The sequence below is a fragment of the Garra rufa genome, chromosome 1, assembly GCF_049309525.1.
Source record: "Garra rufa chromosome 1, GarRuf1.0, whole genome shotgun sequence".
NCBI classification, from domain to species: Eukaryota; Metazoa; Chordata; class Actinopteri; order Cypriniformes; family Cyprinidae; genus Garra; species Garra rufa.
In genome coordinates this window covers 8,504,011-8,528,662 of record NC_133361.1, presented here as the reverse complement: position 1 = coordinate 8,528,662, position 24,652 = coordinate 8,504,011, and the positions used below count along the sequence as shown (strand labels likewise).

General features: G+C 36.6%; 2 protein-coding genes across 2 annotated transcripts in view; both read right to left on the bottom strand.

Annotated features, from left to right (window-relative positions):
• Positions 1–683: 683 nt before the first annotated feature.
• LOC141328751 (uncharacterized) lies at positions 684–9,215 on the bottom strand. The gene is made up of 4 exons (XM_073835413.1): positions 8,851–9,215; positions 6,458–7,551; positions 1,208–1,512; positions 684–1,039 (listed from the first exon to the last, which is right to left on the bottom strand). The coding sequence occupies exons 1-4, from the start codon at positions 9,017–9,019 to the stop codon at positions 706–708; spliced, it is 1,902 nt and encodes a 633-aa protein (XP_073691514.1). The 5' UTR covers positions 9,020–9,215; the 3' UTR covers positions 684–705.
• Positions 9,216–11,085: 1,870 nt separating this feature from the next.
• LOC141342407 (uncharacterized) overlaps positions 11,086–24,652 on the bottom strand; it is a 226,404-nt gene continuing 212,837 nt past the window's right edge. Inside the window, 3 exon segments of the mRNA XM_073846887.1 lie at positions 11,086–11,642; positions 17,808–17,986; positions 20,499–20,922. Of these exon segments, the coding sequence (XP_073702988.1) occupies positions 17,970–17,986; positions 20,499–20,922 (441 nt within the window). The 3' untranslated portion in view covers positions 11,086–11,642; positions 17,808–17,969.

The following is a 24,652-nucleotide window of genomic DNA, read 5'->3' as shown; positions in this document are numbered from 1 at the left end:
TTAGTGGAAAAATTGATATCCTTTATCCAATTCGTTCCTCTTTGTGACGGAGTTTTCCTACACGACTCTTATCAGGTCGGCAAAAGTTATCTTTGGCAAACCAGTGAGAGAAGTTGTGTAGACTCTCTCCATTTTAATTTTAAATTACCCGGCTTTCTGCTGTGTTGACATTACACAGGAAGCCTGCATACCCTGCGATTGCGTATTTCCGGTTTCTGTGAAAAAGGTCTATAACAAATTCATAATAATATAAAAATAATAAATGAGCTCAGGCAGTTTGGCGTGATTGCCTGGAAAGCTACAAAGTCGTGAGTCGTGGTTTGATGCCGTGATTTCGAGCTCAAAAACCTGCCTGGAACGCAGCATAATGCTACAAATCTGCGGAGCCATTTGTCAAGACATCTGTCTATTCACTGTAAACATTTGAAATATAGAGTTGAGTTGTTTTATTGTACCCAAGTGTATTTAAAGTGTTTATATACAGGTTCGTTATAAATGTAGGATTTGTGTTAAATCTATATTCATTCATACTGTCAAATCAGCAATCGAAATCGATAATCGAAATGGAATCAAATTAAGAACTTGAAAATCGAATCGGTACATTGTTATGAAACTTATAAGAAAGATTAATGTTATCATGAAGCAAAATGATTTAAAGGAATACAACGTTTGACATTGCTCCTCGGCTTTGCGTGGAACTGAATCTCAGCTGAAAAGGACTGGATCTGAAGATGATCTACTGTGATTGTTTTTGGTATGTCTGTGTAGAGAAGATGAACAACTGAAACTCTTCCCACATTCAGTGCAGTGATACGGTTTCTCTCCAGTGTGGATCCTCTCGTGTGTTTTCAGAGTTGATGACTGACCAAATCTCTTGTTGCAGTGTGAACACTGATAAGGTTTCTCTCCAGTGTGGGTCCTCTCATGTGTTTTCAGTTTTCCTGAATGAATGAATCTCTTGTCACAGTGTGAACACTTGTACGGTTTTTCTCCAGTGTGGATCCTCTCATGCAGTTTTAAATGGCTTGCTGAAATAAAAGTCTTCTTGCACTCAAAGCACATGTAGTCTCTCACACCAGTGTGTATTTTCTGATGTACTTGCAAAGTTTGTAGACATGAAAAACTCTTTCCACATACATAACATAAAGGTCTCTTCTCTTGTGTATGAACTGTTAGGTGTCTCTGCAGGCCTGAATTCCAGAAAAATGTTTTGCTGCATTGATCACATGGGTACAGATTCTCTCTAGTGTGGATGTTCATGTGCTTCTTAAGGGTTGATGAATTTGCAAAACTCCTCCCGCATTGATCACATGTGTAAGGTTTCTCTCCAGTGTGGATCTTCTCATGTGTTTTCAGATGTTCTGAGTTTCTGAATCTCTTCTCACAGTGTGAACACTGATAAGGTTTCTCTCCAGTGTGGATGTACATGTGAACCTTAAGGTTTGCTAATTGTGCAAAACTCTTCCCACATTGATCACAAGTGAACGGCTTCTCTCCAGTATGAAGTCTCATGTGACGTGCAAGACTTGTTTTGCTTGTGAAAGTGTTTCCACAGCGAGTGCAGGTGACATATTGTTTGGCTCTTCTTTTCTCTAATTCTTTCTGTTTGGTTCGAGAGCAAGTCAGAGGTTTTTCCCTAGTTTTACTATGATTTTTTTCCTCAACTTTACTCAGTTCTTCAGTTTCCTCATTTTCTTCAATCCACTCTGAAATAGAACAAAATTGGTTCTTTTTAGTCATTCATTAAAAAAAATACTTAATAAAAAAATACATAAAAATTAATCATGATATAATAGTGATGTGATATATTAATTTTTTTTATATTTATTTATTGCCGTCATAGTTGATTTAAGGTTCACACAATACATATTCTCAACTACTAAATGTAAGGAGTTCATTTTTTTATATGGTGAACTATTACAATTTTACAAAAAAATAAAATAAAAAAGCAATGAACGAAAATGCCAGTTCTCATATTTTTAAGACATTTGAAAGGCGGACTGAAAACATTTTCATGGTAATTAAGCCCTTATTATTACATTAAGGAGTGTAAAACTGTTTAGTGATCTGCAGGCACCCTGTTAAATCTTGGTTAGTTTAATGCACCACAAACTCATTAAAGATGAATGAAGAATAAACACTAACCGTCTTTTTCCTCCTGTTTTATTCTCTGTGGTTCTGGTTCCTCACATTTGATTTCCCATGTTTCTGGTTCCTCCTGTTTTATTCTCCAGGTTTCTAGTTCACTTATGTTCTCCTCGGTCTCTTCTTTGACAAACACCATCCTCACAGCAGCTGATACTCCTCCAGATATTCCTGCTTGCTTCAAAACTTGCGAGAATATTACAGGTTACGTTATTTACTGATCTGATTCAATTATGTATTTTTCTAATTAGAAATAGCACATTTTAACTAACATTTTCTAGCATCACGACAAAACAACAGATCATGCTGAAACTAGTCTTCTTCATCTGAGGTTTAATGGTGTTTGGTAAACAAACGTATATGTTTTAGTGCCACCCACTGGACTGGAGTGTGAAGCGTCGAGAGGAGCAAAATAATATAAAAGAAAAACGTTGGGATTGCACAGATTTAATTTAGCCATGTCAACTCTGCTGAACTTCATCAGTATATATCAAAAACTGAGAATGATGTTTACATACCCTGAGATATTCTCAGAATAATAATAAAAAATGTCATTAGCCAATTTTCCACTTTTGTAGTTTTAATCTGTATAGCCTATTAAAATTATATATTAAAACGATTCTTTTCCAGTGTCCACAAACTTTTAACAGCCATGCCTTTCTCCATTTAACATCCCATAGGATTGATTTCCAGTAAAATTTGTAAAATGACACACCTTATTTTTATTTTTCTCAGGTTACGTAAGTTGGTCGAATCACACGTACATCTGCAAGATGTCTGTTAAAGATCTCTTGATCTGGAAAGCATCTGCTGTGTACAAACATCTGTCAGACGTCTGTAAGATGTCAGTTTTTACATATATTCTGATTCATAAACATCTTAAAGACATCCAATAAACGTCTATTTGACATCTGTTTGGAAATGTCCAATAGGCGTATTGCAGATGAGCAAACTACATCTTTCAGATGTCTTGCAGATGTAAATGCAGACGTCAAATAGACGTCTCTAAGATGTATGTGTGCTATCAGGGAAATTACTAAAGAAATTACAGACTTTGTTATAAAAGTACAACTCTATTTATAACAAATTGTACCTCTAGCAGTACAAGTATTCTACAGTAGTCAACATTCGAAGTGGATCAAAAAAGTTCATCAAAGTTGTCCTAAGATAAGAATTGGTTTTCTTTTAGATTTTTTGATCCACTTCGAATGTTGACTACTGGACTGTATGGAAGTATTAATTTCACGGGTGTGTGTTGAGAAAGAGGTGCATGAAGATGAAATGCAATGACAGGTCTTTTTAATAATATCCACAAAAGGTAAATTCACACAAGAATGGCAGGGAAACACATACCAAAGTAACCTTGTATCAGACCATGAGAACAGAACTGAACCCAACTAAGAAAGACAGGATAATGATACAAGGACAGGTGATGGTGATTAACTAATAAAGAGTTAAGGAGGACAGGAAACAGGAACAAATATGGGCAACAGAGGGAGAAACCAACATTAACAGTCCAAAAGGGTGTGATAATGGGCACATGAGGGAAAAACCAACACAGACAAAGGGGTGTGACATTACTACCCACTCCTGGAAGATGGAACCTTGTGCCGTAGAAAAAATAAATAAATGTATGGATGGAGGGGACTAAAGAGGTAGACAAAGGAGCGGACATGAGATGGAAACAGAAAATCTATACTGGAGGAGGCTTCGGCGGGGGACAAACACCCGGGAAGAGGACGATGAACAAATGTCAGGGTGGATCCGACAGATGGAGGAGCCATGGAGGAGGCCGAAGTGTCCAGGGTGGATCCAACGGAAGAGGACGATGAACAAATTTCAGGGTGGATCCGACAGATGGAGGAGCCATGGAGGAGACCGAAGGGTCCAGGGTGGATCAGATGGCTGGAGGGAGCCATGGAGGAGACAGAAGGGTCCAGGGTGAATCAGACGGATGGTGAGAGCCATGGAGGAGACAGAAGGGTCCAGGGTGAATCAGACGGATGGTGGGAGCCATGGAGGAGACCAAAGGGTCCAGGGTGGATTAGACGGATGGAGGAGCCATGGAGGAGACAGAAGGGTCCAGGGTGGATCAGATGGCTGGAGGGAGCCATGGAGGAGACAGAAGGGTCCAGGGTGAATCAGACGGATGGTGAGAGCCATGGAGGAGACAGAAGGGTCCAGGGTGAATCAGACGGATGGTGAGAGCCATGGAGGAGACCAAAGGGTCCAGGGTGGATTAGACGGATGGAGGAGCCATGGAGGAGACAGAAGGGTCCAGTGTGGATCAGACGGATGGAGGAGCCATGGAGGAGACAGAAGGGTCCAGTGTGGATCAGACGGATGGAGGAGCCATGGAGGAGACAGAAGGGTCTAGGGTGGATCAGACAGATGGAGCAGCCAAGAAGGAGACAGAAGGGAGGAGCCCTAGGCAGAGATGGAGAGCTGACGATCCTGGGCGACACAGAGGATCTGGATCGCCAAGGCAGAAGCCAAGGCTCTGGTGACCGAGATGGAGATCCAGAGGCCTGTGGCAGAGCCAGACTGACAGAGGACTGAGTGAGAGCCGGAGGGAGGAAGGAGCTCAAACGAGCCGGTGGGATGGAGCGACGAGGCGCAGCCAGAAGAGTGGAGTCCTGAGGTGATGGCGGGACGGCGACCGACCAAGGCGGAGCTGGAGGGACGAGGGAGCCAGGTCGAGATGAGGAAGCAGAGAGCCAAGGTGGAGCCACTGGTTCGGAGGGCCTAGGCAGAGTTCTGAGGCTTTCTGAGGGATAATATATGGAGATAACAAAAGGAGAATGCGTAGGAAATTCAGGCAGATTGACAGTTCAAGGCAGACAGATTGTTCAGGGCAGACTGGTAGTTCAGGGCCAACTGATAGTTTAAGGCAAGCAGAAAGTTCAGAGGTTGGTGAAAGGAGAGGTGGCATGTTTTCAAATACATCCCCATAGAAGTTGATCAAGTCCTGTTCCACATCTATATCCTCAATCAAATCAATCAAATCTTGCTCCATATCTAAATGTCCCAGATCCAGACTACGCTCACCATCAGCAATGGTGCAGTGGGCAGTGCTTCCCTCAACACCCTCACGCTCCACTGAAACATCCGCCATCGCATTCCACAAGTCCTGCTCTTGCACCTGGTTGGATAGGCTTGGCTCAGGCTCCGTAGCAATCTTCTGCACTGTCGCGCCATTTGGTTCTGGCTCTCTGTCCTCGGTGGACACGCTCTGCGGAGGATGACGCATGCAACAATGCCAAATAAACATTTATATAAAATAAGATTTCATTAGTTAATGAGTGAACAAAGAACATTACATTACAGTATTTATTAATCTTTGTGAACGGCAAAGTTTAGCTAATTTTAACAAACAACTTTTGCTTTTAATAATGCATCAGTAAATGTTGAAATAACATTAAGATTAAAAAGTACTGTAGAAGTATTATGTAAGCAATCATGATAACCAAACTAGTTAACTAATTTTAACTAATGTTACCATTTATATAAATGTATCTGTATACAATGAAGGCACAATACCAACTTTGACAGCACAGTGTTTATTATTAATAAAAATTGTGTTTTTAAGGGGATCATTGGAAGTTTCCGGCTGACAGCAAAAATGTATTTTGCCTATGTCACAATATGAGGTATCCGGCACTCTGCATGAACCTGTTTTTTGCCGTATTTGGTTTAAATAAACAATCAACAAATAACTAATCCGCAATCAATTATTTATTGAATAATAATATTTAATAAACAACAACAACACAGATCATACCGACTGACTGGGTCAATTCAGTCAAACCAAAACCAGAAAGAGCTGTTGTATAACATGTAATAACTACTTGTTTTAAAAGCAACAGTGAATAACAAAATTGAAAATAAGTCCCAGCTCTCTTAAAAGTCTTATAGCTTCCTAAACAAGAGGGTTTGTCAAAAGCTGCTTTTCTTCATGAAAAAAGTAAGCAAACTACAAGTGATACATGAATTATAAGACAACTGAACGTCATGTTAAACTCATAAAAAACAATGATATAATTTACATTACGAAGCAACATTACAATGTTCTTTTGGGAAGAAATACATCACTGAGTTGATCTGGATCTCCAGTTTGAATCTGCTGGTTTTCAAGATGAAATTTATTCACTGTGGAAACTTTAAATGATGTTTCTTTGTCATATCGCTTGTAATGATGAATTAGGACAAATTTATCCAGATATTTTATTGCTTGATGCATTATTGTTTCACATTTGGTGAGGATGCTGTATTAAACATGAAAGATGATCTACTTATCGTGTTTGTTTTTTATATGTCTGTGTAGAGAAGATGATTGATTGAAACGCTTCCCACATGCAGTGCATTGATACGGTTTCTCTCCAGAATGAATTCTCATGTGAAGCTCAAGTTTATATTTGCATTTCAAACTCTTTCCACACTGATCACATCTGAACGGTTTCTCGTCTGTATGAGCTTTCAAATGTGCCATAAGGCCATTATTTTGTGCAAAACTCCTCCCGCATTGGTCACATGTGTACGGTTTCTCTCCAGTGTGGATGTTCATGTGATTCTTAAGGTTTGATGAGTTTGTGAAACTCTTCCCGCATTGATCACAAGTGTATGGTTTCTCTCCGGTGTGAATCCTCTCATGTGTTTTTATATGTGATGACCGACTGAATCTCTTGTCGCAGTGTGAACACTGATAAGGTTTCTCTCCAGTGTGGATGTTCATGTGATTCTTAAGATTTGATGAGTTTGTAAAACTCTTCCCGCATTGATCACATGTGTACAGCTTCTCTCCAGTATGAACTCTCATGTGAAGCTCAAGTTTATATTTGCATTTCAAACTCTTTCCGCACTGATCACATCTGAACGTTTTTTCTTTTGTATGAGCTTTCAAATGTGCCATAAGGCCACAATTTTGTGCAAAACTCCTCCCGCATTGGTCACATGTGTACGGTTTCTCTCCAGTGTGGATGTTCATGTGATTCTTAAGGTTTGATGAGTTTGTGAAACTCTTCCCGCATTGATCACAAGTGTATGGTTTCTCTCCAGTGTGGATCCTCTCATGTGTTTTCAGATGTGATGAGTGTCTGAATCTCTTGTCACAGTGTGAACACTGATAAGGTTTCTCTCCAGTGTGGATCCTCATGTGATACTTAAGGTTTGATGAGTTTGCAAAACTCTTCCCACATTGATCACAAGTGAATGGTTTCTCTCCAGTATGAACCCTGGCGTGAAGGTCAAGACTTGTTTTGCTTGTGAAAGTCTTTCCACAGCGAGTGCAAGTGAAATATTTTTGGGCTGTTGTTTTCTTCATTTTTTTCTGTTTGGTTCGAGAGCAAGCCCAAGGTTTTTCTCCAGTTTTAATATGAATTAACATCTCCTTATTTTCTTCAATCGACTCTGAAATAAAATTGAAATTGGTTCTTTTTAGTAACTCATTAAAAAAATAAATAAAATACAGAGCACTCTTAAATGACATAAAAGAAAATCACCACATAATAATGGAAATAGGGCTGGATGATATAACCTATGTCACACGTGCAGGGAAGACGAGGAGCCAGGAGAACACACGAGGAAACGGGAATATAACAAAACACTAATTTATTAAATCAAGAAACAAAACAAAAGACAGGGATACACAAACGCGACAAAACTTCAAAACAAACCATGAGGAGCAGACAAACACCATGAGACTTCATCGACGGCCACTGGGGTGTGAACAGACACAGACTTAAATACACAATAAACAGGGCGTGGCTACAAACGAGATAACAAGATGACGAGGGGGAAGACTAAACCAAAAGGACTAAACCAAATGGGGGAGTACAAGGATTGAACCATTTAAACTAGAAACAGAGGAGGAAAAACACTGGGAAAACAAAACAGAACAGATACATAATCCTGACAACCTAAAATCAAAACCTCAATTAATTGACCACTTCACCTTGGTTGTAATTATTGAATGATTTTTTTATATATATATTTATTTCTTGCTATCATAGTTCATCTTAGGTTCATACTGTAAATTTATTCAACTATTAAATGTAGGGTTTATTTCTTGTGATTTTAAAATAATTGAAAAAAAATATTTATGGTTATGTTAAAAAAAATCATAGGTTAGTACTCAGGGTCTGCACTCAGTTTGTGATATTCCTGATATTCAGTAGTTTAGAGTAAACCGTAGAGATGCAAAAAATAATGATAAACGTAATGATACAGATGCATATGGGAAACCTTAGAAAATATATTTTCTTCTATTACCAAATGGTCCAACAGTGAAAAAAAGGCAGAGATAAACAAATTAAAAATGTCATATTTACTTGTATTTTTTCTTTTTCTTTTTTGTGCCAGGGTAGTTTAACACAAAGTACCAAAGTGTCATCAATGTACATTAATTATGTTTGAGCATAAAAACTAAATGCCCACAAAATGTTTGCGATGACACTAATGTAAAAACAAAGTGAATGGTTTTATCATTATAAAAAAGCGAGGAAATAAAATATAAATCTTCTCGTTGCAAATCCATCAGATGTTTAAGACATTTGAAAGGTGGATTAAAGACATTTTAATAATAATTAAGCCCTTATTTTAACATTAAGGAATGTAAAATGTTTTAGGGATCCACAGGCAACCTGATAAATCTTGGTTAGTTTACTATACCACAAACTCATTAAAGATAAATGAAGAATAAACACCAACCTCCTGGTTCCTCCTGTTTAATTATCCGTGGTTCTGGTTCCTCAAATTTTATTTTCCAGGGTTCTGGTTCCTCCTGTTTTATTCTCCATGTTTCTGGTTCCTCCTGTTTTATTCTCCATGTTTCTGGTTCACTCGTGTCCTCCTCAATCTCCTCTTTAACAAACACCATCTTCACAGCAGCAGATCTCAGTTCAGCTGATACTCCTCCAGATATTCCTGCTTGCTTCAGAACTTAGTCACTACTGTGAGAATATTATAGGTAACATTATTTACTGATCTGATTCAATTTAGTATTTTTCTATTTAGAAATAGTACATTTCAACTAACAGTTCCTATCATCACGACAAAACAACAAATCACGCTGAAACTAGTCTTCTTCCTCTGATGTTTAAAGGTGTTTGGCAAACAAACATGTGTTTTAGCGGCACCCGCTGGACTGGAGTGTGAAGACTGCAATGGTTTGAGTTTAAAATTTTCGTTTGTGTTCTACTGAGGAGACAAAGTTGCCTACATCTTGGGTCCCTGGGGGTAAGCAGATAAACATCAAATTTACATTTTTGGGTGAACTATTCCTTTAATAAAACATACTATTAATAAAAGCTTTTAAACAACAAAATGGCTTTTTTCTTTTAGTTTCTGAGTGTTTTTTTTTTTTTTTTCTGCAGCTTTGTCATGATGTTCCCCCTCCACTTCTCTACAATCAGCTCTGAAATGAAAGAATAATACTACAAATGCTACAGTGCTTGGTGTGAATTTATAATAATGGATTACTACGGTCACATACAGGGCAGAACATGCATCTTTTGACTTTTCACTTCAGATTACAAACAAACAAACATACAAAAACACTCCAAATCACTCAATTCTGAATGAATTCATCGTATTTTCCTCACACGCTCACTGCTGCTGCACGAAACGTTTATTTCAGTAAGAAAAGCCAGAGAAGACACACAGACAAACCTTGTAAAATGTGCTTTATGTTTTTGTTAATATATGAAATACTGTGAACTTTTGGCCTCACATCAGAAGAAACATGCAGAACGTTCTCTTAGTAATGGGTACCGACACAAAAACTTCTCTTCGTGACAAAGCAAACTACAGTTTTATTATAAGACCATTGAACATCATGGGAAACTCATAAGAAAGATTAATATCATTTGTACCATGAAGCAAAATTATTCAGCTGGTCTCCCAGTCTGGCCAGGCTGGTTTTAGCTGGTGGTTTCGAAAACCCCTCTTAAACTAGCCTGCTGACCAGCTATAACCAGCTAAAACCAGCCAACCAGCCTAGGCTGGTTTTAGCTATTTTTTCCACCAAGGATTTTAGCCAAATAACAGAAAAAAACTTCATGAAGTTCATGAAAACGTAAATGCGATGCAACTCGATTTTGGTGAAATGTTAATAATATCCCTGCTGAAAAAAAAAAAAAAAAAGCTAAAACCAGCCTGGGCTGGTTGGCTGGTTTTAGCTGGATGTAGTTGGTTTTAGCTGGTCTCCAAGCCTGGCTAGGCCGGTCAGACTGGTTTTAGCTGGTGGTTTATAAGAAATAACCATCCTATGCTGATTTATATTTTTTCCACCGGGGACTTTAGCCAAATAACAGAAAAAAAAAAAAAACTTCATGAAGTTTATGAAAACGTAAATGCGTTGTAAGAACTGCTTCTGATGTGGCGGTAATGACGGGGAAAAACATTCGCTGGTCAAGAACTTTGTATTTGAACTTGATTTTGGTGAAATGTTAATATCCCTGCTAAAAAAAAAGGCTAAAACCAGCCTAGGCTGGTTGGCTGGTCTTAGCTGGTTTAGGCTGAAAGTAACTGGTCCCCCAGTCTGGCCAGGCTGGTTTTTGCTAGTGGTTTCACAGCCTGACCACCTAACAAAAGTGGCCAAAATCCCTCCAAAACCAGCCTGCTGACCAACTAAAACCAGCCAACCAGCCTAGAGGCTGGTTTTAGCTGTTCCCATGCAACAATGCAAATAAACATTTATATACAATAAGATTGCATTAGTTAATGAGCAAACAATGAACAATACATTACAGTATTTATTCATATTTATGAATGTAAATTAATGAAAATACAGTCATTCATTGTAAGTTTAAAGTGCACTAATGCTTGTATTTCAAAGTTTGACTGAAGCTAACAGAACTTTTGTTCTTAATAATGCATCAGTAAATGTTGAAATAACGTTAAGATTAATAAAAACTGTAGAAGTATTGTTCATTCTTAGTTCATGTTAACTAAACTACTTTACTAATGAACCTTTTTGTGACTTGTTACCACTTACATAAATGTATCTGTATACAATAAAGCCACAACACCAACTTTAACAGCACAGTGTTTATTATTAATTAGAATAGTGTTTTTAATATATATTTTTTTAATTCCCTAAAGGTTGCAGGATCATTGGACGTTTCTAGCTGACAGCAAAAATGTATCTTGCCTGTGTCACAATATCAATCTCTTGTCGCAGTGTGAACACTGAAAACGTTTCTCTCCGGTGTGGATGCTCATGTGATACTTAAGGTTTGATGAGTTTGCAAAACTCTTTCCACACTGATCACAAGTGAATGGTTTTTCTCCAGTATGAACGCTCATATGACGCTCCAGACTTGTTTTGAATGTGAAAGTCTTTCCGCGCTGAGTGCAGGTGAAAGATTTATTGTCTCTTCTTTTCTTTATTTTTTCCTGTTGGGTTCGAGAGCAAGTCAAAGGTTTTTCTCCAGTTTTAATATTCATTTCTACCTCAACTTTACTCATTTCTTCAGTCTCCTCGTTTTCTTCAATCGACTCTGAAATAAAATTAAAATTGGTTATTTTTAGTAACGAACAAAAAACAACAACATAGCACTCTGAAATGACATAAAAAGAAAATCATGATATAATAGTGGAAATAGGGCTGGATGATAAAACCTCAATTAACTGACCACTTTTGCCTTGATTGTGATTATTGAATGATTATTTATTTTTATTTATTTTATTTATTGAAGTTCATAATGTATTTATATTCAACTATTAAATGTAGGATTAGTTTCCAATGAAAGAGTTAATTTCTTGTGATTTTAAAATAATTAAAACTATTTCTGGTTATGTTAAAAAAAAATCATAGGTTAGTTAATAAGTTTGTGATATTGTATTTTAGAGTAAACCGTAGGGATGGAAAATAACGATAAATGTAATGATACAGATTAGAGGTCGACCGATGTATCAGTTTTGCCGATTAATCGGCAATAAATGTAATGATAAAGATTATCAGCACCGATGGTTGATTGGCCGAGCTATCATTATCGGCAAAAATCCATGCTGATAGTTTTTTAGGGTTGCGTTCTTTGCTGAAGTGGCTCACGCTCCGCTGTCACAGTTTATGAGAGGTTAAGTCCCAGACCAATGTTTAATGTCACACTCTTAACCCGGATTTTGTCTTAACCAAAAAATGTAAGCAGTCATTACGTATTCTTCATTGTTTTTTCAAAAAAAAGTTATCACTGCTAAAAACAATTAGTTGTTTGCACTATTTAGACAAATAATTGACTACACTGAGCAATTTGAGACATCACTCAGTATGTTACGTTTTTGAAAAGGGGGAGGGGCTTTTTGAAGCAGGTTGCGTGAGCAGAGAGCTGCAGCTGCCTCAAGAGATGGGTTGACGCGCCAACGGTTATTCTTTGAAAACAACGTGAATCGGTGAGTTTATAAAGAGTATTATCTGCAGATATCTTTCCAAAAAAAAGTGCTAACCCAAAATATGGACCGATGTTCAATTCTAAAAAGATGACAAAGTGTTAATGTGCAGATAGACGCTTTTTTTCTGTCGGTTCATGGTTTAGATATAACGTTAACTTTTAATTCAGCTATTTTTGTCATTTCATATATCGTAACATTATCCAGAGTGTTTTTGTATGCTCACAGTTTAGCTGTAACGTGCTTATTTCGTTAACTTAATTTTTTTCTGCTGGTTCGCAGTCATGCATGTTGACGTGCTTTCCATGTGGCTAATGCTAGCGTGTATTTTTTTTTTTTACTAATTGGAAAAAATGCTACTTTAAGTTTTGCATTAGTGATTTTTTATATAGCTGTTAACTTTTTGAAAATTGGAATTTACAAGATCATTACTTGGTGCCTAACTTTTACAGTGGAATTTTATCTGCAACTTTTTCTAAAAGTTTGCTTATGCGCTGTTTTCACAGGTCCATGTGAGAAGATGCAGTGGAAGTGTAAGTTTTGTGAATTTATATGTGACAAACGGGGTTACCTGTTAAAACATTATAGGTTAAAACATGGAAGTTACAGTAGAACTGTTCCATTCCCTTGCCTACACCAAGATTGTTTGTGCACATTTAACTCCATTAATGCACTTAAGGTCCACTTGTCTAAGATCCACCCGAAAGCCCACAATCCTAACCCTTTTAATGAAGAGTTGAAAAAGCAGTCATAACCAATTAATACATTAGTTTGCATGTGCCAGACTATTTGTTTAACATAATTAATAGTTATTTAATGACTAATGTCTTGAATGTGTTTTGTTAGGACTCTGCTGACGATCATGTGTTCCAAGACCTTGACCTTGGAATCCTCCTTGTTGAGCATGAAGGTGCTGTGTCTCCATCCTCTCTGCATCTCAATCCAGCCTCATTTAAGATTGTCATCGAGGGATTAAAGCATTAAAGACTTGCCAAAGGCTATGTATGTATCTTTGGACTTGCACATGCATTTCATCTAAACTACCCCAAACCAATGAAGAACACATTCCAGTGCATCCAACAAGTACTCCTAATGGTGGGCCACACTGACTTGAAGCCCAGGTTACAGACATTAAGGAACCAGCTTGCAATTTAATTTTAACAGGAGTGGCTGTTTACTGTTCTTGATGTGCACAATATTAAGGTGATTCTCTTGTTCCAAATGTCCTGTCATTGCTGAAAGGTAAAGGATTAGTTCACTTTCATAACAACAATGCACAGATAATGTAGTCACCCCCTTGTCATCCAAGATGTGTATGTCTTTCTTTCCTCAGTCATAAAGCAATTATGTTTTTTTGAGAAAAGATTTCAGGATTTCTCTCTTTATAATGGATATGGATGGAGCCCCGAAGCTTGAACTTCCCAAATGCAGTTTAAATGCAGCTTCAAAAGGCTCTAAACTATCCCAGCCGATGAGGAAGGGTCTTATCTAGCGAAACCATTGGTTATTTTCAAAACAAATTGACAATTTATATACATTTTAACCTCAAATGGTCATCTTGTCTCATGTCTACAGCACATGCAATATCTGTGATTCTGGTAAATACAGTTAGGGTACGTCTAAAAACTTCCATCTGGTTTATGTCCCCAATGTCAAAATCGTCCTACAATGCTGTTTTTACCTTTTTTTGTTAAGGGCGTTTGAGTTTCTTTGTATGTTCACTTTGTAAACACTATGTCCATACTTTTGCAGCGATCTAAGGCGATTTTGAAGTTGGGGAAGAAAACGAGATGGGAGTTTTTAGACGTACCCTAACTGTATTTACCAGAATCTCACAGATATTGCATGCATTTAAAAAGTAAATAAATTGCCAATTTTTTTTCTAAAATAACCGATGGTTTCGCTAGATAAGACCCTTCCTCCTCGGCTGGAATCGTTTAGAGCCTTTTGAAGCTGCATTTAAACTGCATTTGGGAAGTTCAAACTTCGGGGCTCCATCCATATCCATTATAAAAAGAGAAATCCTGAAATGTTTCCCTCAAAAAAACAATTTCTTTAGGACTGAGGAAAGAAAGACATGAACATCTTGGATGACAAGGGGATTATCTGTGCATTGTTGTTATGAAAGTGAACTAATCCTTTAAATTAAACCAGTTAAGTTAAAAGAGAAAATAAATTTAAATTGTACCAGTTTTCTGTGGTAAAAATGTTTCAAATTCACAGTGGTCATCTTTGTTTTAAAGAGTTGACATTTTAATGCTTATCCAGTTTTAATGCATGTTTAGTCATTCAGAGAGATATGGCATATTGTTGAATACTATGTGTTCATGTCACTGTAAGCAATTTGTACAGTTGTTGACTAGCAAACAAGAACTGCATGTCAAAAAATGTTACTTGTCTTTTGTATGACAATGGATGAATACACTGTACTGCCTGTTTTTTATGAGCAATAAAAACATTTGAATGTGATTATTTTATTTCTTTAACTTGTATTATTTTTTTAATTATAAGGCATTATGTAATATAAAATTTATCAATACTTAGAATTAATAATCAATAAGATTTTTTAATATAAATTGTACACCAAAACAAATAGTGTGAACTAATGGTTTTCAGTAAAGACTACTAATGCAAACCTGATTTGTCTACTGCACCCACTAACATTTTTATGTTTATAAAGCTTAACCCGTTTAGTTTTAGATTTGTAAAAACTAATCTTGTTTAGTGCAACGGGTTTCCACGCAAATTTCTAGTAAAGTCAACTAATTCGGGTTAAGAGTGCAGGATTGTTACCATATATTTGTATTGATTTATATCCAGCTGGTCATATTCTTAGCCAGCAAAGTTGCAGATTTAATGACATGAGGTGCGAAAGCAAACTGTTCATTCAGCCGACATAATCCTGCGGAGTCACAGCGCGCCATAGTTTTACATTACATATCTGTCCCAAATCGTTGTTAATTAATATAAAGACTTGACCCTGGACTGGAAAATTGAGTATTGTGCATTTAAGCAAAATATTTGTATTTCTGTAGCTCTAATAATGTCTGTATGCTTCATATAGAACTATAATTTATGTTTTAGCCTTTTCTTCAGGTCGTAGAAGCATGGTGGGTTTGCATCTTGTTACGCACTTTATTTCACAATGCCATTTTCCTGTTCTTATTTGATTTTCATAACTAATCAACAAAAATATGTATTCAAAATTAAGATAAAAACTATACAAAACGAAATTCGTTTAAGAAGGGATTTTCCCCAGATAAAAAGCGGACGAAGTGGTCAAAAATTGTGTCTGACCCTCTCCAATTCTCCCGGCGTATTTTCGTCCAATTCATACCACGTCCTTTATGACATTTACAAATTACACAAACTTCTTTCCTAATTAACATATTAAACTGAAACAAAACACAAACAAATGATATTTAAACATTATTGTAAAACAGAAAAGAAATTGTTTCTGAAATGGCTGCAATTAACGATATAGATAGCACTTTCTCTTTCCGTTTGATCTGTTGTTTAAACCAACCTTTGCCGCTTTTTTGATCATTCTTGAAGTAAACATTTGCCCATTTGGTGATTAAACTGTTTTAGATTTCCGCCTGAACTACACAACGCGTCCTGAGAGTGTGTGTGATACCTGCGAGTTGTCCGCTCAGCACAGCACGACCCTTTTGCCCGGTTTCATTAATGGTGGGTGAAAAATCGATTCTCAGACGCATCGCATTCCTCTCTTCAATGAGCTTGTGTTTTTCCCGCATATGGCACCTGTGCGCGCCAGAAACGCGGCAGGCTTCATTGCACAGAACTTGAACTGTGAGCTACGTGTGCATTGTTTGTCAGTGTGAACTTTCAACCGCAGTTTTTTACTTTACATATGCCTTCATTTGTGCCGTTTGTAATGCAGTACTATTAGATGCACTAAACTCACGCACTGACAGACTTTCACTTGCTCTTTGTGTTTGTTCGCGGTTAATGCACTTGGATTTTCGAATACTTTTATACGAAGCTGATGTACACACAGTCACATTTTCAGAGCAGGACACAACATCTGATATATCGAAATAGATCTGTGCATTCTTTTGAATGCAGCCTGTTAAAGCAGCCACTGTCTTTGCTCTCATCAGTAATAATCAAACGAAAAAGAAAAAACAATAACTATTTTCTGTAAACTTGCCGACACTTAAAGAACACTTATTTTAAATAAGTAATTGTTTTAAAAATTTGCCTGCTTATATAATTTTTTAAAAAGTTAATTTTGCACAAAATAAATTGAATATGAAAATGGTGCCATGTGCATTGACAACTGAGAATGTGATGCATGGTTATATTTAGTTGATATTGAAAATCGTAATTAAATTGAATCTTAAGATGGCAGTACTGACGTACAGAGATTCCAAATATAAACAAAAAGCATAGAACCTGCAATTTTACATATTTCTAAAATGTAAAGATTTACACCCCTTTACAATGAGCCCATTTGTAACATCAACTAAGATTGATGAAAGCTGTAGAATAGAAGTGTTGTTCCTTGTTAGAGTGTGTTAATTTCAACATTTACTGATATAGCCTATTGTTAAATTTTGTTAAAGTTGATTTTGTTAACATTAATGAACTATGAAAAAACTTTAAAGATCAATATATAATTAATATTAATATTTCTATTAATATACAAAGTATGGTTTAGTATTTTTTTTTTTTTTTAAATAGTAGAGCACTATTTTCAGTATCCATTTTTTTAAACAACTATCAGTTAATTAATCGGTATCGGCCAGTGTGGTCAAACCTAGCTATCGGTATCGGTAAAAAACCAATATCGGTCGACCTCTAATACAGATGCATATGGGAGACCTTAGCAAATATATTTTCTTCTATTACCAAAAGATTGTCGTGTTAGTTTTTTTTTTTTTTTTTTTTTTCGTGTCAGGGTAATCTAACAAAGTACCAAAGTGTCATAGATGTACATTAATTATATTTAAGCACAAAAACAAAATGCCCACAAAATGTTTGAGATTACACTAATGTAAAAACAAAGTGAATGGTTTTCTCATTATAAAAAAGCAAAGAGAGCAAATAAAATATAAATCTTCTCGTTGGCAGGTCCATCGAATTTTTAAGAACTTTGAAATGTGGATTGAAGACATTTTAATGATTATTAAGCCCTTATTTTTACATTAAGGAATGCAAAACGTTTTAGGGATTCACAGGCAACCTGTTAAATCTTGGTTAGTTTAATATACCACAAACTCATTAAAGATGAATGAAGAATAAACACCAACCTCCTGGTTCCTCCTGTTTTATTCTCTGTGGTTCTGGTTCCTCGTGTTTTATTCTCCAGACTTCTGGTTCACTCCTGTCCTCCTCACTCTCCTCTTTAACAAACACCATCTTCACAAAAGATTTCAGTTCAGCTGATACTCCTCCAGCTATTCCTGCTTGCTTCAAATCTTAGTCACTACTATGAGAACGAGAATATTACAGGTGATGTTATATAATCCTCTGATTCAAATTTGTATTTTTCTATTTAGAAATAGTACATTTTACTAACAGTTTCTACCAACACGACAAAACAACAGATCACACGGAAACTAATCTTCTTCCTCTGAGGTTTAATGGTGTCATAGTGCCATCCGCTGGAGTGTGAAGCGTCGAGAGGAGCAAAATAATATGAAAGGAAAATTTAGCGAGTGTACAGATTTAAATTTGGCAAAGTCTACCGTGCTTAACTGCCAGACTATTAGCAAAAACTGAGAACAATGTGAAAGAATCAGGTGCATTTCAGGAGTGTCTGCTGTGTTTTGTGAGGAAAACAAGACAATAAGGCACATTTCCATTACAGATTTGTACAAAACTCTAGTACATACTACTGGCGATATTTTATAAATGTCGATTAACATTTATTTTCCATTAACCGATGTAATACGATTTTTCCCCTCTCGCGATAAATCATGGCAGCTGATTTTGACTAAATTTAATCCAATGTGACCTGTAAATGCGGGGAAAAAAAACATTTCCATTGCTGTTTTGCGAAATATTTGTTTTTTCGAATTGCCTGAAAAACCACCTCATGCGAGCGTAAAAACTTTTTTGCGATATATGGGAGTTTTTGCGCAATTTACATGTTTCCATTTGGCTTATTTTCATTTCGCAATTTCAATTTGCGCAATTTAAAGGGTAATGCTGTTCTTATATGCAGTCAAATTGATAACATTATTCAGTATTGAGTCTCCACAACTAATCAAGGCAAAAACAAAAGTAGCTGTGTTTCCATTACCCTTTAAATTGCGCAAATGGAAATGCATCAATTGCGCAAAAACTCCAATATATCGCAAAAAAAGTTGATGCGCTCACATGAGGTGGTTTGTCAGGCAATAAAAAAAAAAAAAAAGAATATTTCGCAAAACAGCAATGGAAAGTTTTTTTTTTTTTTTTTTTTGCATTTAGAGGTCATATTCAATTACACATAGCCAACATCCCACAAAAATCCATTGCCATGACTGATAGGGAAAAATAACATTTCAGTCCCATAACATCGGTTAATGGAAACGTCGTCATTTCGCAATACCTGTTAATCGCCATTTATAAAATAGCGCCAAAGTTTTGCACACATCTGTAATGGAAACGCAGCTAGTGTGCCATTATCCGCTTTCCACTTTTGGCTTGCAATAGATGCAACCTTCATTTCAACTTTTAGAGACTTCATTATCATTATTATTATAATTGAAAAAAAAAATTAATCTGTATACTATTAAAAACAACAACAACAAACAGATGAGATAGAGACTTCTCAACATAATTCTGAAAAAGATTATTTTCCAGTCTCCACACACTTTTGTTGGGTAACAGCCATGCCTTTCTTCATTTATTATTCTCAGGTTAAGTAAATTAGTCGAATCAAATCTAAATTACTAAACAAATGACAGACTTTGTTATAAAAGTACAACTCTGTTTAATACAAATTGTAAATCTATCAGTACAAGTATTCTACTGTATGCAAGTACTAAATTGAGTTCCTTGCTCGAGGCAATATCAGTATTTAATACTAGTGATGTTCAGACTGGACACGACCTTTAACGTCTTGTTTCTTATTTCTATTGTCTTAAGAAAACATATTCTTAATTAAAGCTTTTAAACAACAAAATGGCCTTTTTCTTTTAGTTTTATAGTGACTCAAAGGTTTTTCTCCAGCTTTGTCATGATGACTTCTCCTCAATCAGATCTGAAATGAAAGAAAAATGCTACGAATGCTACAGTGCTTGGTGTAAACTTATAATAATGGATTACTACAGTCACATAGACAGGGCAGAACACATCTTTCGACTTTTCACTTCAAATAAACAAACAAACATACAAAAACACTCAAAATCACTCTGAATGAATTCTTCATATTTTCCTCACACGCTCACTGCTGCTGCACTTAATGTTTATTTCAGTAGGAAAATGCCAGAAAAGACGCACAAAGAAAATAGCCTGTAAAATGCCACTTTATTCAAACCGTGTAAAATGTGTTTTTGTTAATACGTGATATACTGTGAACTTTTGGCCTCACATCAGAAGAGACATGCAGAACGTTCTCTTAGTAATGGGTACCGACACAAGAACTTCTCTTCATGACGGAGTAAGCAAACTACAGGTGTAATTTAAGACAATTGCACATCATATGAAACTTATAAGAAAGATTAATATCATTTATATCATGAAGCAAAATTATTTAAAGGAATAACACTTCTGACATTGTTCTTGGTCTTTGAGTTGAACTGAATCTCACAGCTGAAATCTGCTGGTTTTGAACATGAACTTTATTCACTGTGAAAACTTTAGATAATTGTTCTTTGTCATGTCACTTGTAATGTCTGGTAAGGACAGATTTATCAAGATGATATTTCATTGCTTGATGCATCATTGTGTATCATTTGGTGAGGACGCAGCATCAGACCTGAAAGTACTGGATCTGAAGATGATCTACTTACTGTGATTGTTTTTCGTATGTCTGTGTAGAGAAGATGAACTACTGAAACTCTTCCCACATTCAGTGCATTGATAAGGTTTCTCTCCAGTGTGGATCCACTCGTGTTTTCTCAGGTCTCCTGACTGACTGAATCTCTTGTCACAGTGTGAACACTTGTACGGTTTCTCTCCAGTGTGAATCATCTCATGCAGTTTTAAATGGCTTGCTGAAATAAAAGTCTTTTCACACTCAAAGCACATGTAGTCTTTCACACCAGTATGTATTTTCTGATGTGCTTTCAAACTTTGTAGACATGAAAAACTCTTTCCACACACATAACATAAATGTCTCTTCTCTTGTGTATGAATTGTCAGGTGTCTCTGCAGGCCTGAAGTCCACAAAAATGTTTTGCCGCATTGATCACATGTGTACAGATTCTCTCTAGTGTGGATGTTCATGTGCATCTTAAGATTTGATGAACTTGCAAAACTCCTCCCACACTGATCACATTTGTACAGTTTCTCTCCAGTGTGGATCCTCTCATGTGTTTTCAGATATGATGAGTGTCGGTATCTCTTGTGACAGTGTGAACACTGATAAGGTTTCTCTCCAGTGTGGATGCTCATGTGAACCTTAAAGTTTGCTGATTGTGCAAAACTCTTCCCGCATTGATCACAAGTGAATGGTTTCTCTACTGTATGAAGTCTCATGTGACGCTCAAGACTTGTTTTGCGTGTGAAAGTCTTTCCACAGCGAGTGCAGGTGAAAGATTTCTTGGCTCTTCTTTTCTCTAATTCTTTCTGTTTGGTTTGATTTCTTTCATCAACTTTACTCATTTCTTCAGTCTCCTCATTTTCTTCAATCGACTCTGAAATAAAATAAAATTGTTTCTTTTTAGTCGTTCATACAAAGAAAATAATAATAAAAACAGATCTCTGAAAGGACATAAAAATGAATCATGTTATAATAGTGATGTAATATAATAGTGCTTTCATATTTATATTTATTTATTGCCATCAGAGTTCATTTAAGCTTTACACGGTACATATTCTCATCTGTTAAAAGGAGTTCATTTCTTATATTGTGATTTTAATATAATTAAAGAAAACAAACTATTTATGGTTAGTTGTTTCATATGTTAGTACTCAGGGTTTCAGTTTGTGATATTTCTGATATTCAGTATATTACAATAAACTAGGGCTGCAACGATTAATCGAATGATGTTGTGAGGCGCGTCTAGACAATGAAGCCGGTACTTTGATTAGTAGTAAATCTCCATCACGTGCGTTCAGCTGGAGCGGCAATTCAAACACCCCGCCGTAAATCACTGACAAGCCACGCCAAAAATCGAATGAAAATCGAATTCGATTTTCAGCGCGATTTGGCGTGGCTTGTCAGTGATTTACGGCGGGGTGTTTGAATTGCCGCTCCAGCTGAACGCACGTGATGGAGATTTACTACTAATCAAAGTACCGGCTTCATTGTCTAGACGCGCCTCACAACATCGTTCGATTAATCGTTGCAGCCCTACAATAAACCATAGAGATGCAAAAATAACGAGGCAGAAAAAAAGGCAGATATAAAGAGTTAAGAACTTTGTAAGGTGGACTGAAGACATTTTCATGATAATTAAGCCCTAATTTTTACATTAAGGAAAGTAGTACTTTTTAAGCATCTGCAGGCACTCTGTTAAATCTTATTTTATTTAATGTACCACAAACTCATTAAAGATGAATGAAGAATAAACACCAACCTTCTTTTTCCTCACGTTTTATTCTCCAGCGTTCTGGTTCCTCCTGTTTTATTTTCCATGTTTCTGGTTCCTCGTGTTTTATTCTCTGTGGTTCTGGTTCCTCTTGTTTTATTCTGAAGGGTTCTGGTTCACTTGTGTCCTCCTCACTCTCCTCTTTAACAAACACCATCTTCACAGCAGAAAGATCTCAGTTCAGCTGCTACTTCTCCAGATATTCCTGCTTGCTTCAAAAGATTCTAGCATCACGACAAAGCAACAGATCACGCTGAAACTAGGCTTCTTCCTCTGAGGTTTAATGGTTGTTTGGTAAACCATCGTATTTGTTTTAGCGCCACCCGCTGGACTGGAGTGTGAAGCGGCAAGAGGAGGGAAAAAATATGAAAGAAAAATGCTACTAATGCTACAGTGCTTGGTGTGAACTTATTATTATGGATTACTACAGTCACATAGACAGGGCAGAACACATCTTTTGACTTTTCACTTCAGATTACAAACAAACAAACATACAAAAACACTCAATCACTCAATTCGGAATGAATTCATCGTATTTTCCTCACATGCTCTTTACTAAACATTTCAGTAGAAAAAAGGCCAGAAAGGAGCCTGTAAAATGCTACTTTAAAACAAACCTGGTAAAATGTGCTTGATGTTTGTGTTAATATGTGAAATATTGTTAACTTTTGGCCTCACATCAGAAGAAACATGAAGAACGTACTCTTTGTAATGGGTAACAACACAAGAACTTCTCTTCATGACGGAGTAAGCAAACTACAGTTTTATTATAAGACCATTGAACATCATATGAAACTCATAAGAAAGATTAATATCATTTGTACCATGAAGCAAAATTATTCAGCTGGTCTCCCAGTCTGGCCAGGCTGGTTTTAGCTATTTTTTCCACCAAGGATTTTAGCCAAATAACAGAAAAAAACTTCATGAAGTTCATGAAAACGTAAATGCGATCCAACTCGATTTTGGTGAAATGTTAATAATATCCCTGCTGAAAAAAAAAAAAAAAAGCTAAAACCAGCCTGGGCTGGTTGGCTGGTTTTAGCTGGTTTAAGCTGGATGTAGTTGGTTTTAGCTGGTCTCCAAGCCTGGCTAGGCCGGTCAGACTGGTTTTAGCTGGTGGTTTATAAGAAATAACCAGCCTATGCTGATTTATATTTTTTCCACCGGGGACTTTAGCCAAATAACAGAAAAAAAAAAACTTCATGAAGTTTATGAAAACGTAAATGCGTTGTAAGAACTGCTTCTGATGTGGCGGTAATGACGGGGAAAAAACATTCGCTGGTCAAGAACTTTGTATTTGAACTTGATTTTGGTGAAATGTTAATATCCCTGCTAAAAAAAGGCTAAAACCAGCCTAGGCTGGTTGGCTGGTCTTAGCTGGTTTAGGCTGAAAGTAACTGGTCCCCCAGTCTGGCCAGGCTGGTTTTTGCCGGTGGTTTCCAAAACCCCTCTTAAACTAGCCTGCTGACCAGCTATGACCAGCTAAAACCAGCCAACCAGCCTAGGCTGGTTTCAGCTATTTTTTCCACCAAGGATTTAGCCAAATAACAGAAAAAAACTTCATGAAGTTCATGAAAACGTAAATGCGATGCAACTCGATTTTGGTGAAATGTTAATAATATCCCTGCTGAAAAAAAAAAAAAAACAGCTAAAACCAGCCTGGGCTGGTTGGCTGGTTTTAGCTGGTTTAAGCTAGATGTAGTTGGTTTTAGCTGGTCTCCAAGCCTGGCTAGGCCGGTCATACTGGTTTTAGCTGGTGGTTTCCCAGCCTGACCAGCTAAGACCAGCCTGGCCAGCCTGGAAAAGTGGCCAAAACCAGTCTAAAACCAGCCTGCTGACCAGCTAAAACCAGCCAACCAGCCTAGGCTGGTTTTAGCTGTTCCCATGCAACAATGCAAATAAACATTTATATACAATAAGATTTCATTAGTTAATGTTAATGAGCAAACAATAAACAATACATTACAGTATTTATTAATCTTTGTGAATGTAAATTAATGAAAATACAGTCATTCATTGTTAGTTTAAAGTGCACTAATGCTTTAACTTCAACGTTTGACTAAAGCTAACACAACTTTTGTTTTTAATGCATCAGTAAATGTTGAAATAACATTAAGATTAATAAAAACTGTAGAAGTATTGTTCATTCTTAGTTCATGTTAACTAAACTACTTTACTAATGAACCTTTTTGTGACTTGTTACCAATTACATAAATGTATCTGTTTACAATAAAGCCACAACACCAACTTTAACAGCACAGTGTTTATTATTAATTAGAATAGTGTTTTTAATATTTTTTTAATTCCCTAAAAGTTGCAGGATCATTGGACGTTTCTAGCTGACAGCAAAAATGTATCTTGCCTGTGTCACAATATGAGGTATCCAGCCCTGTACATGATCCTGTTTTTTG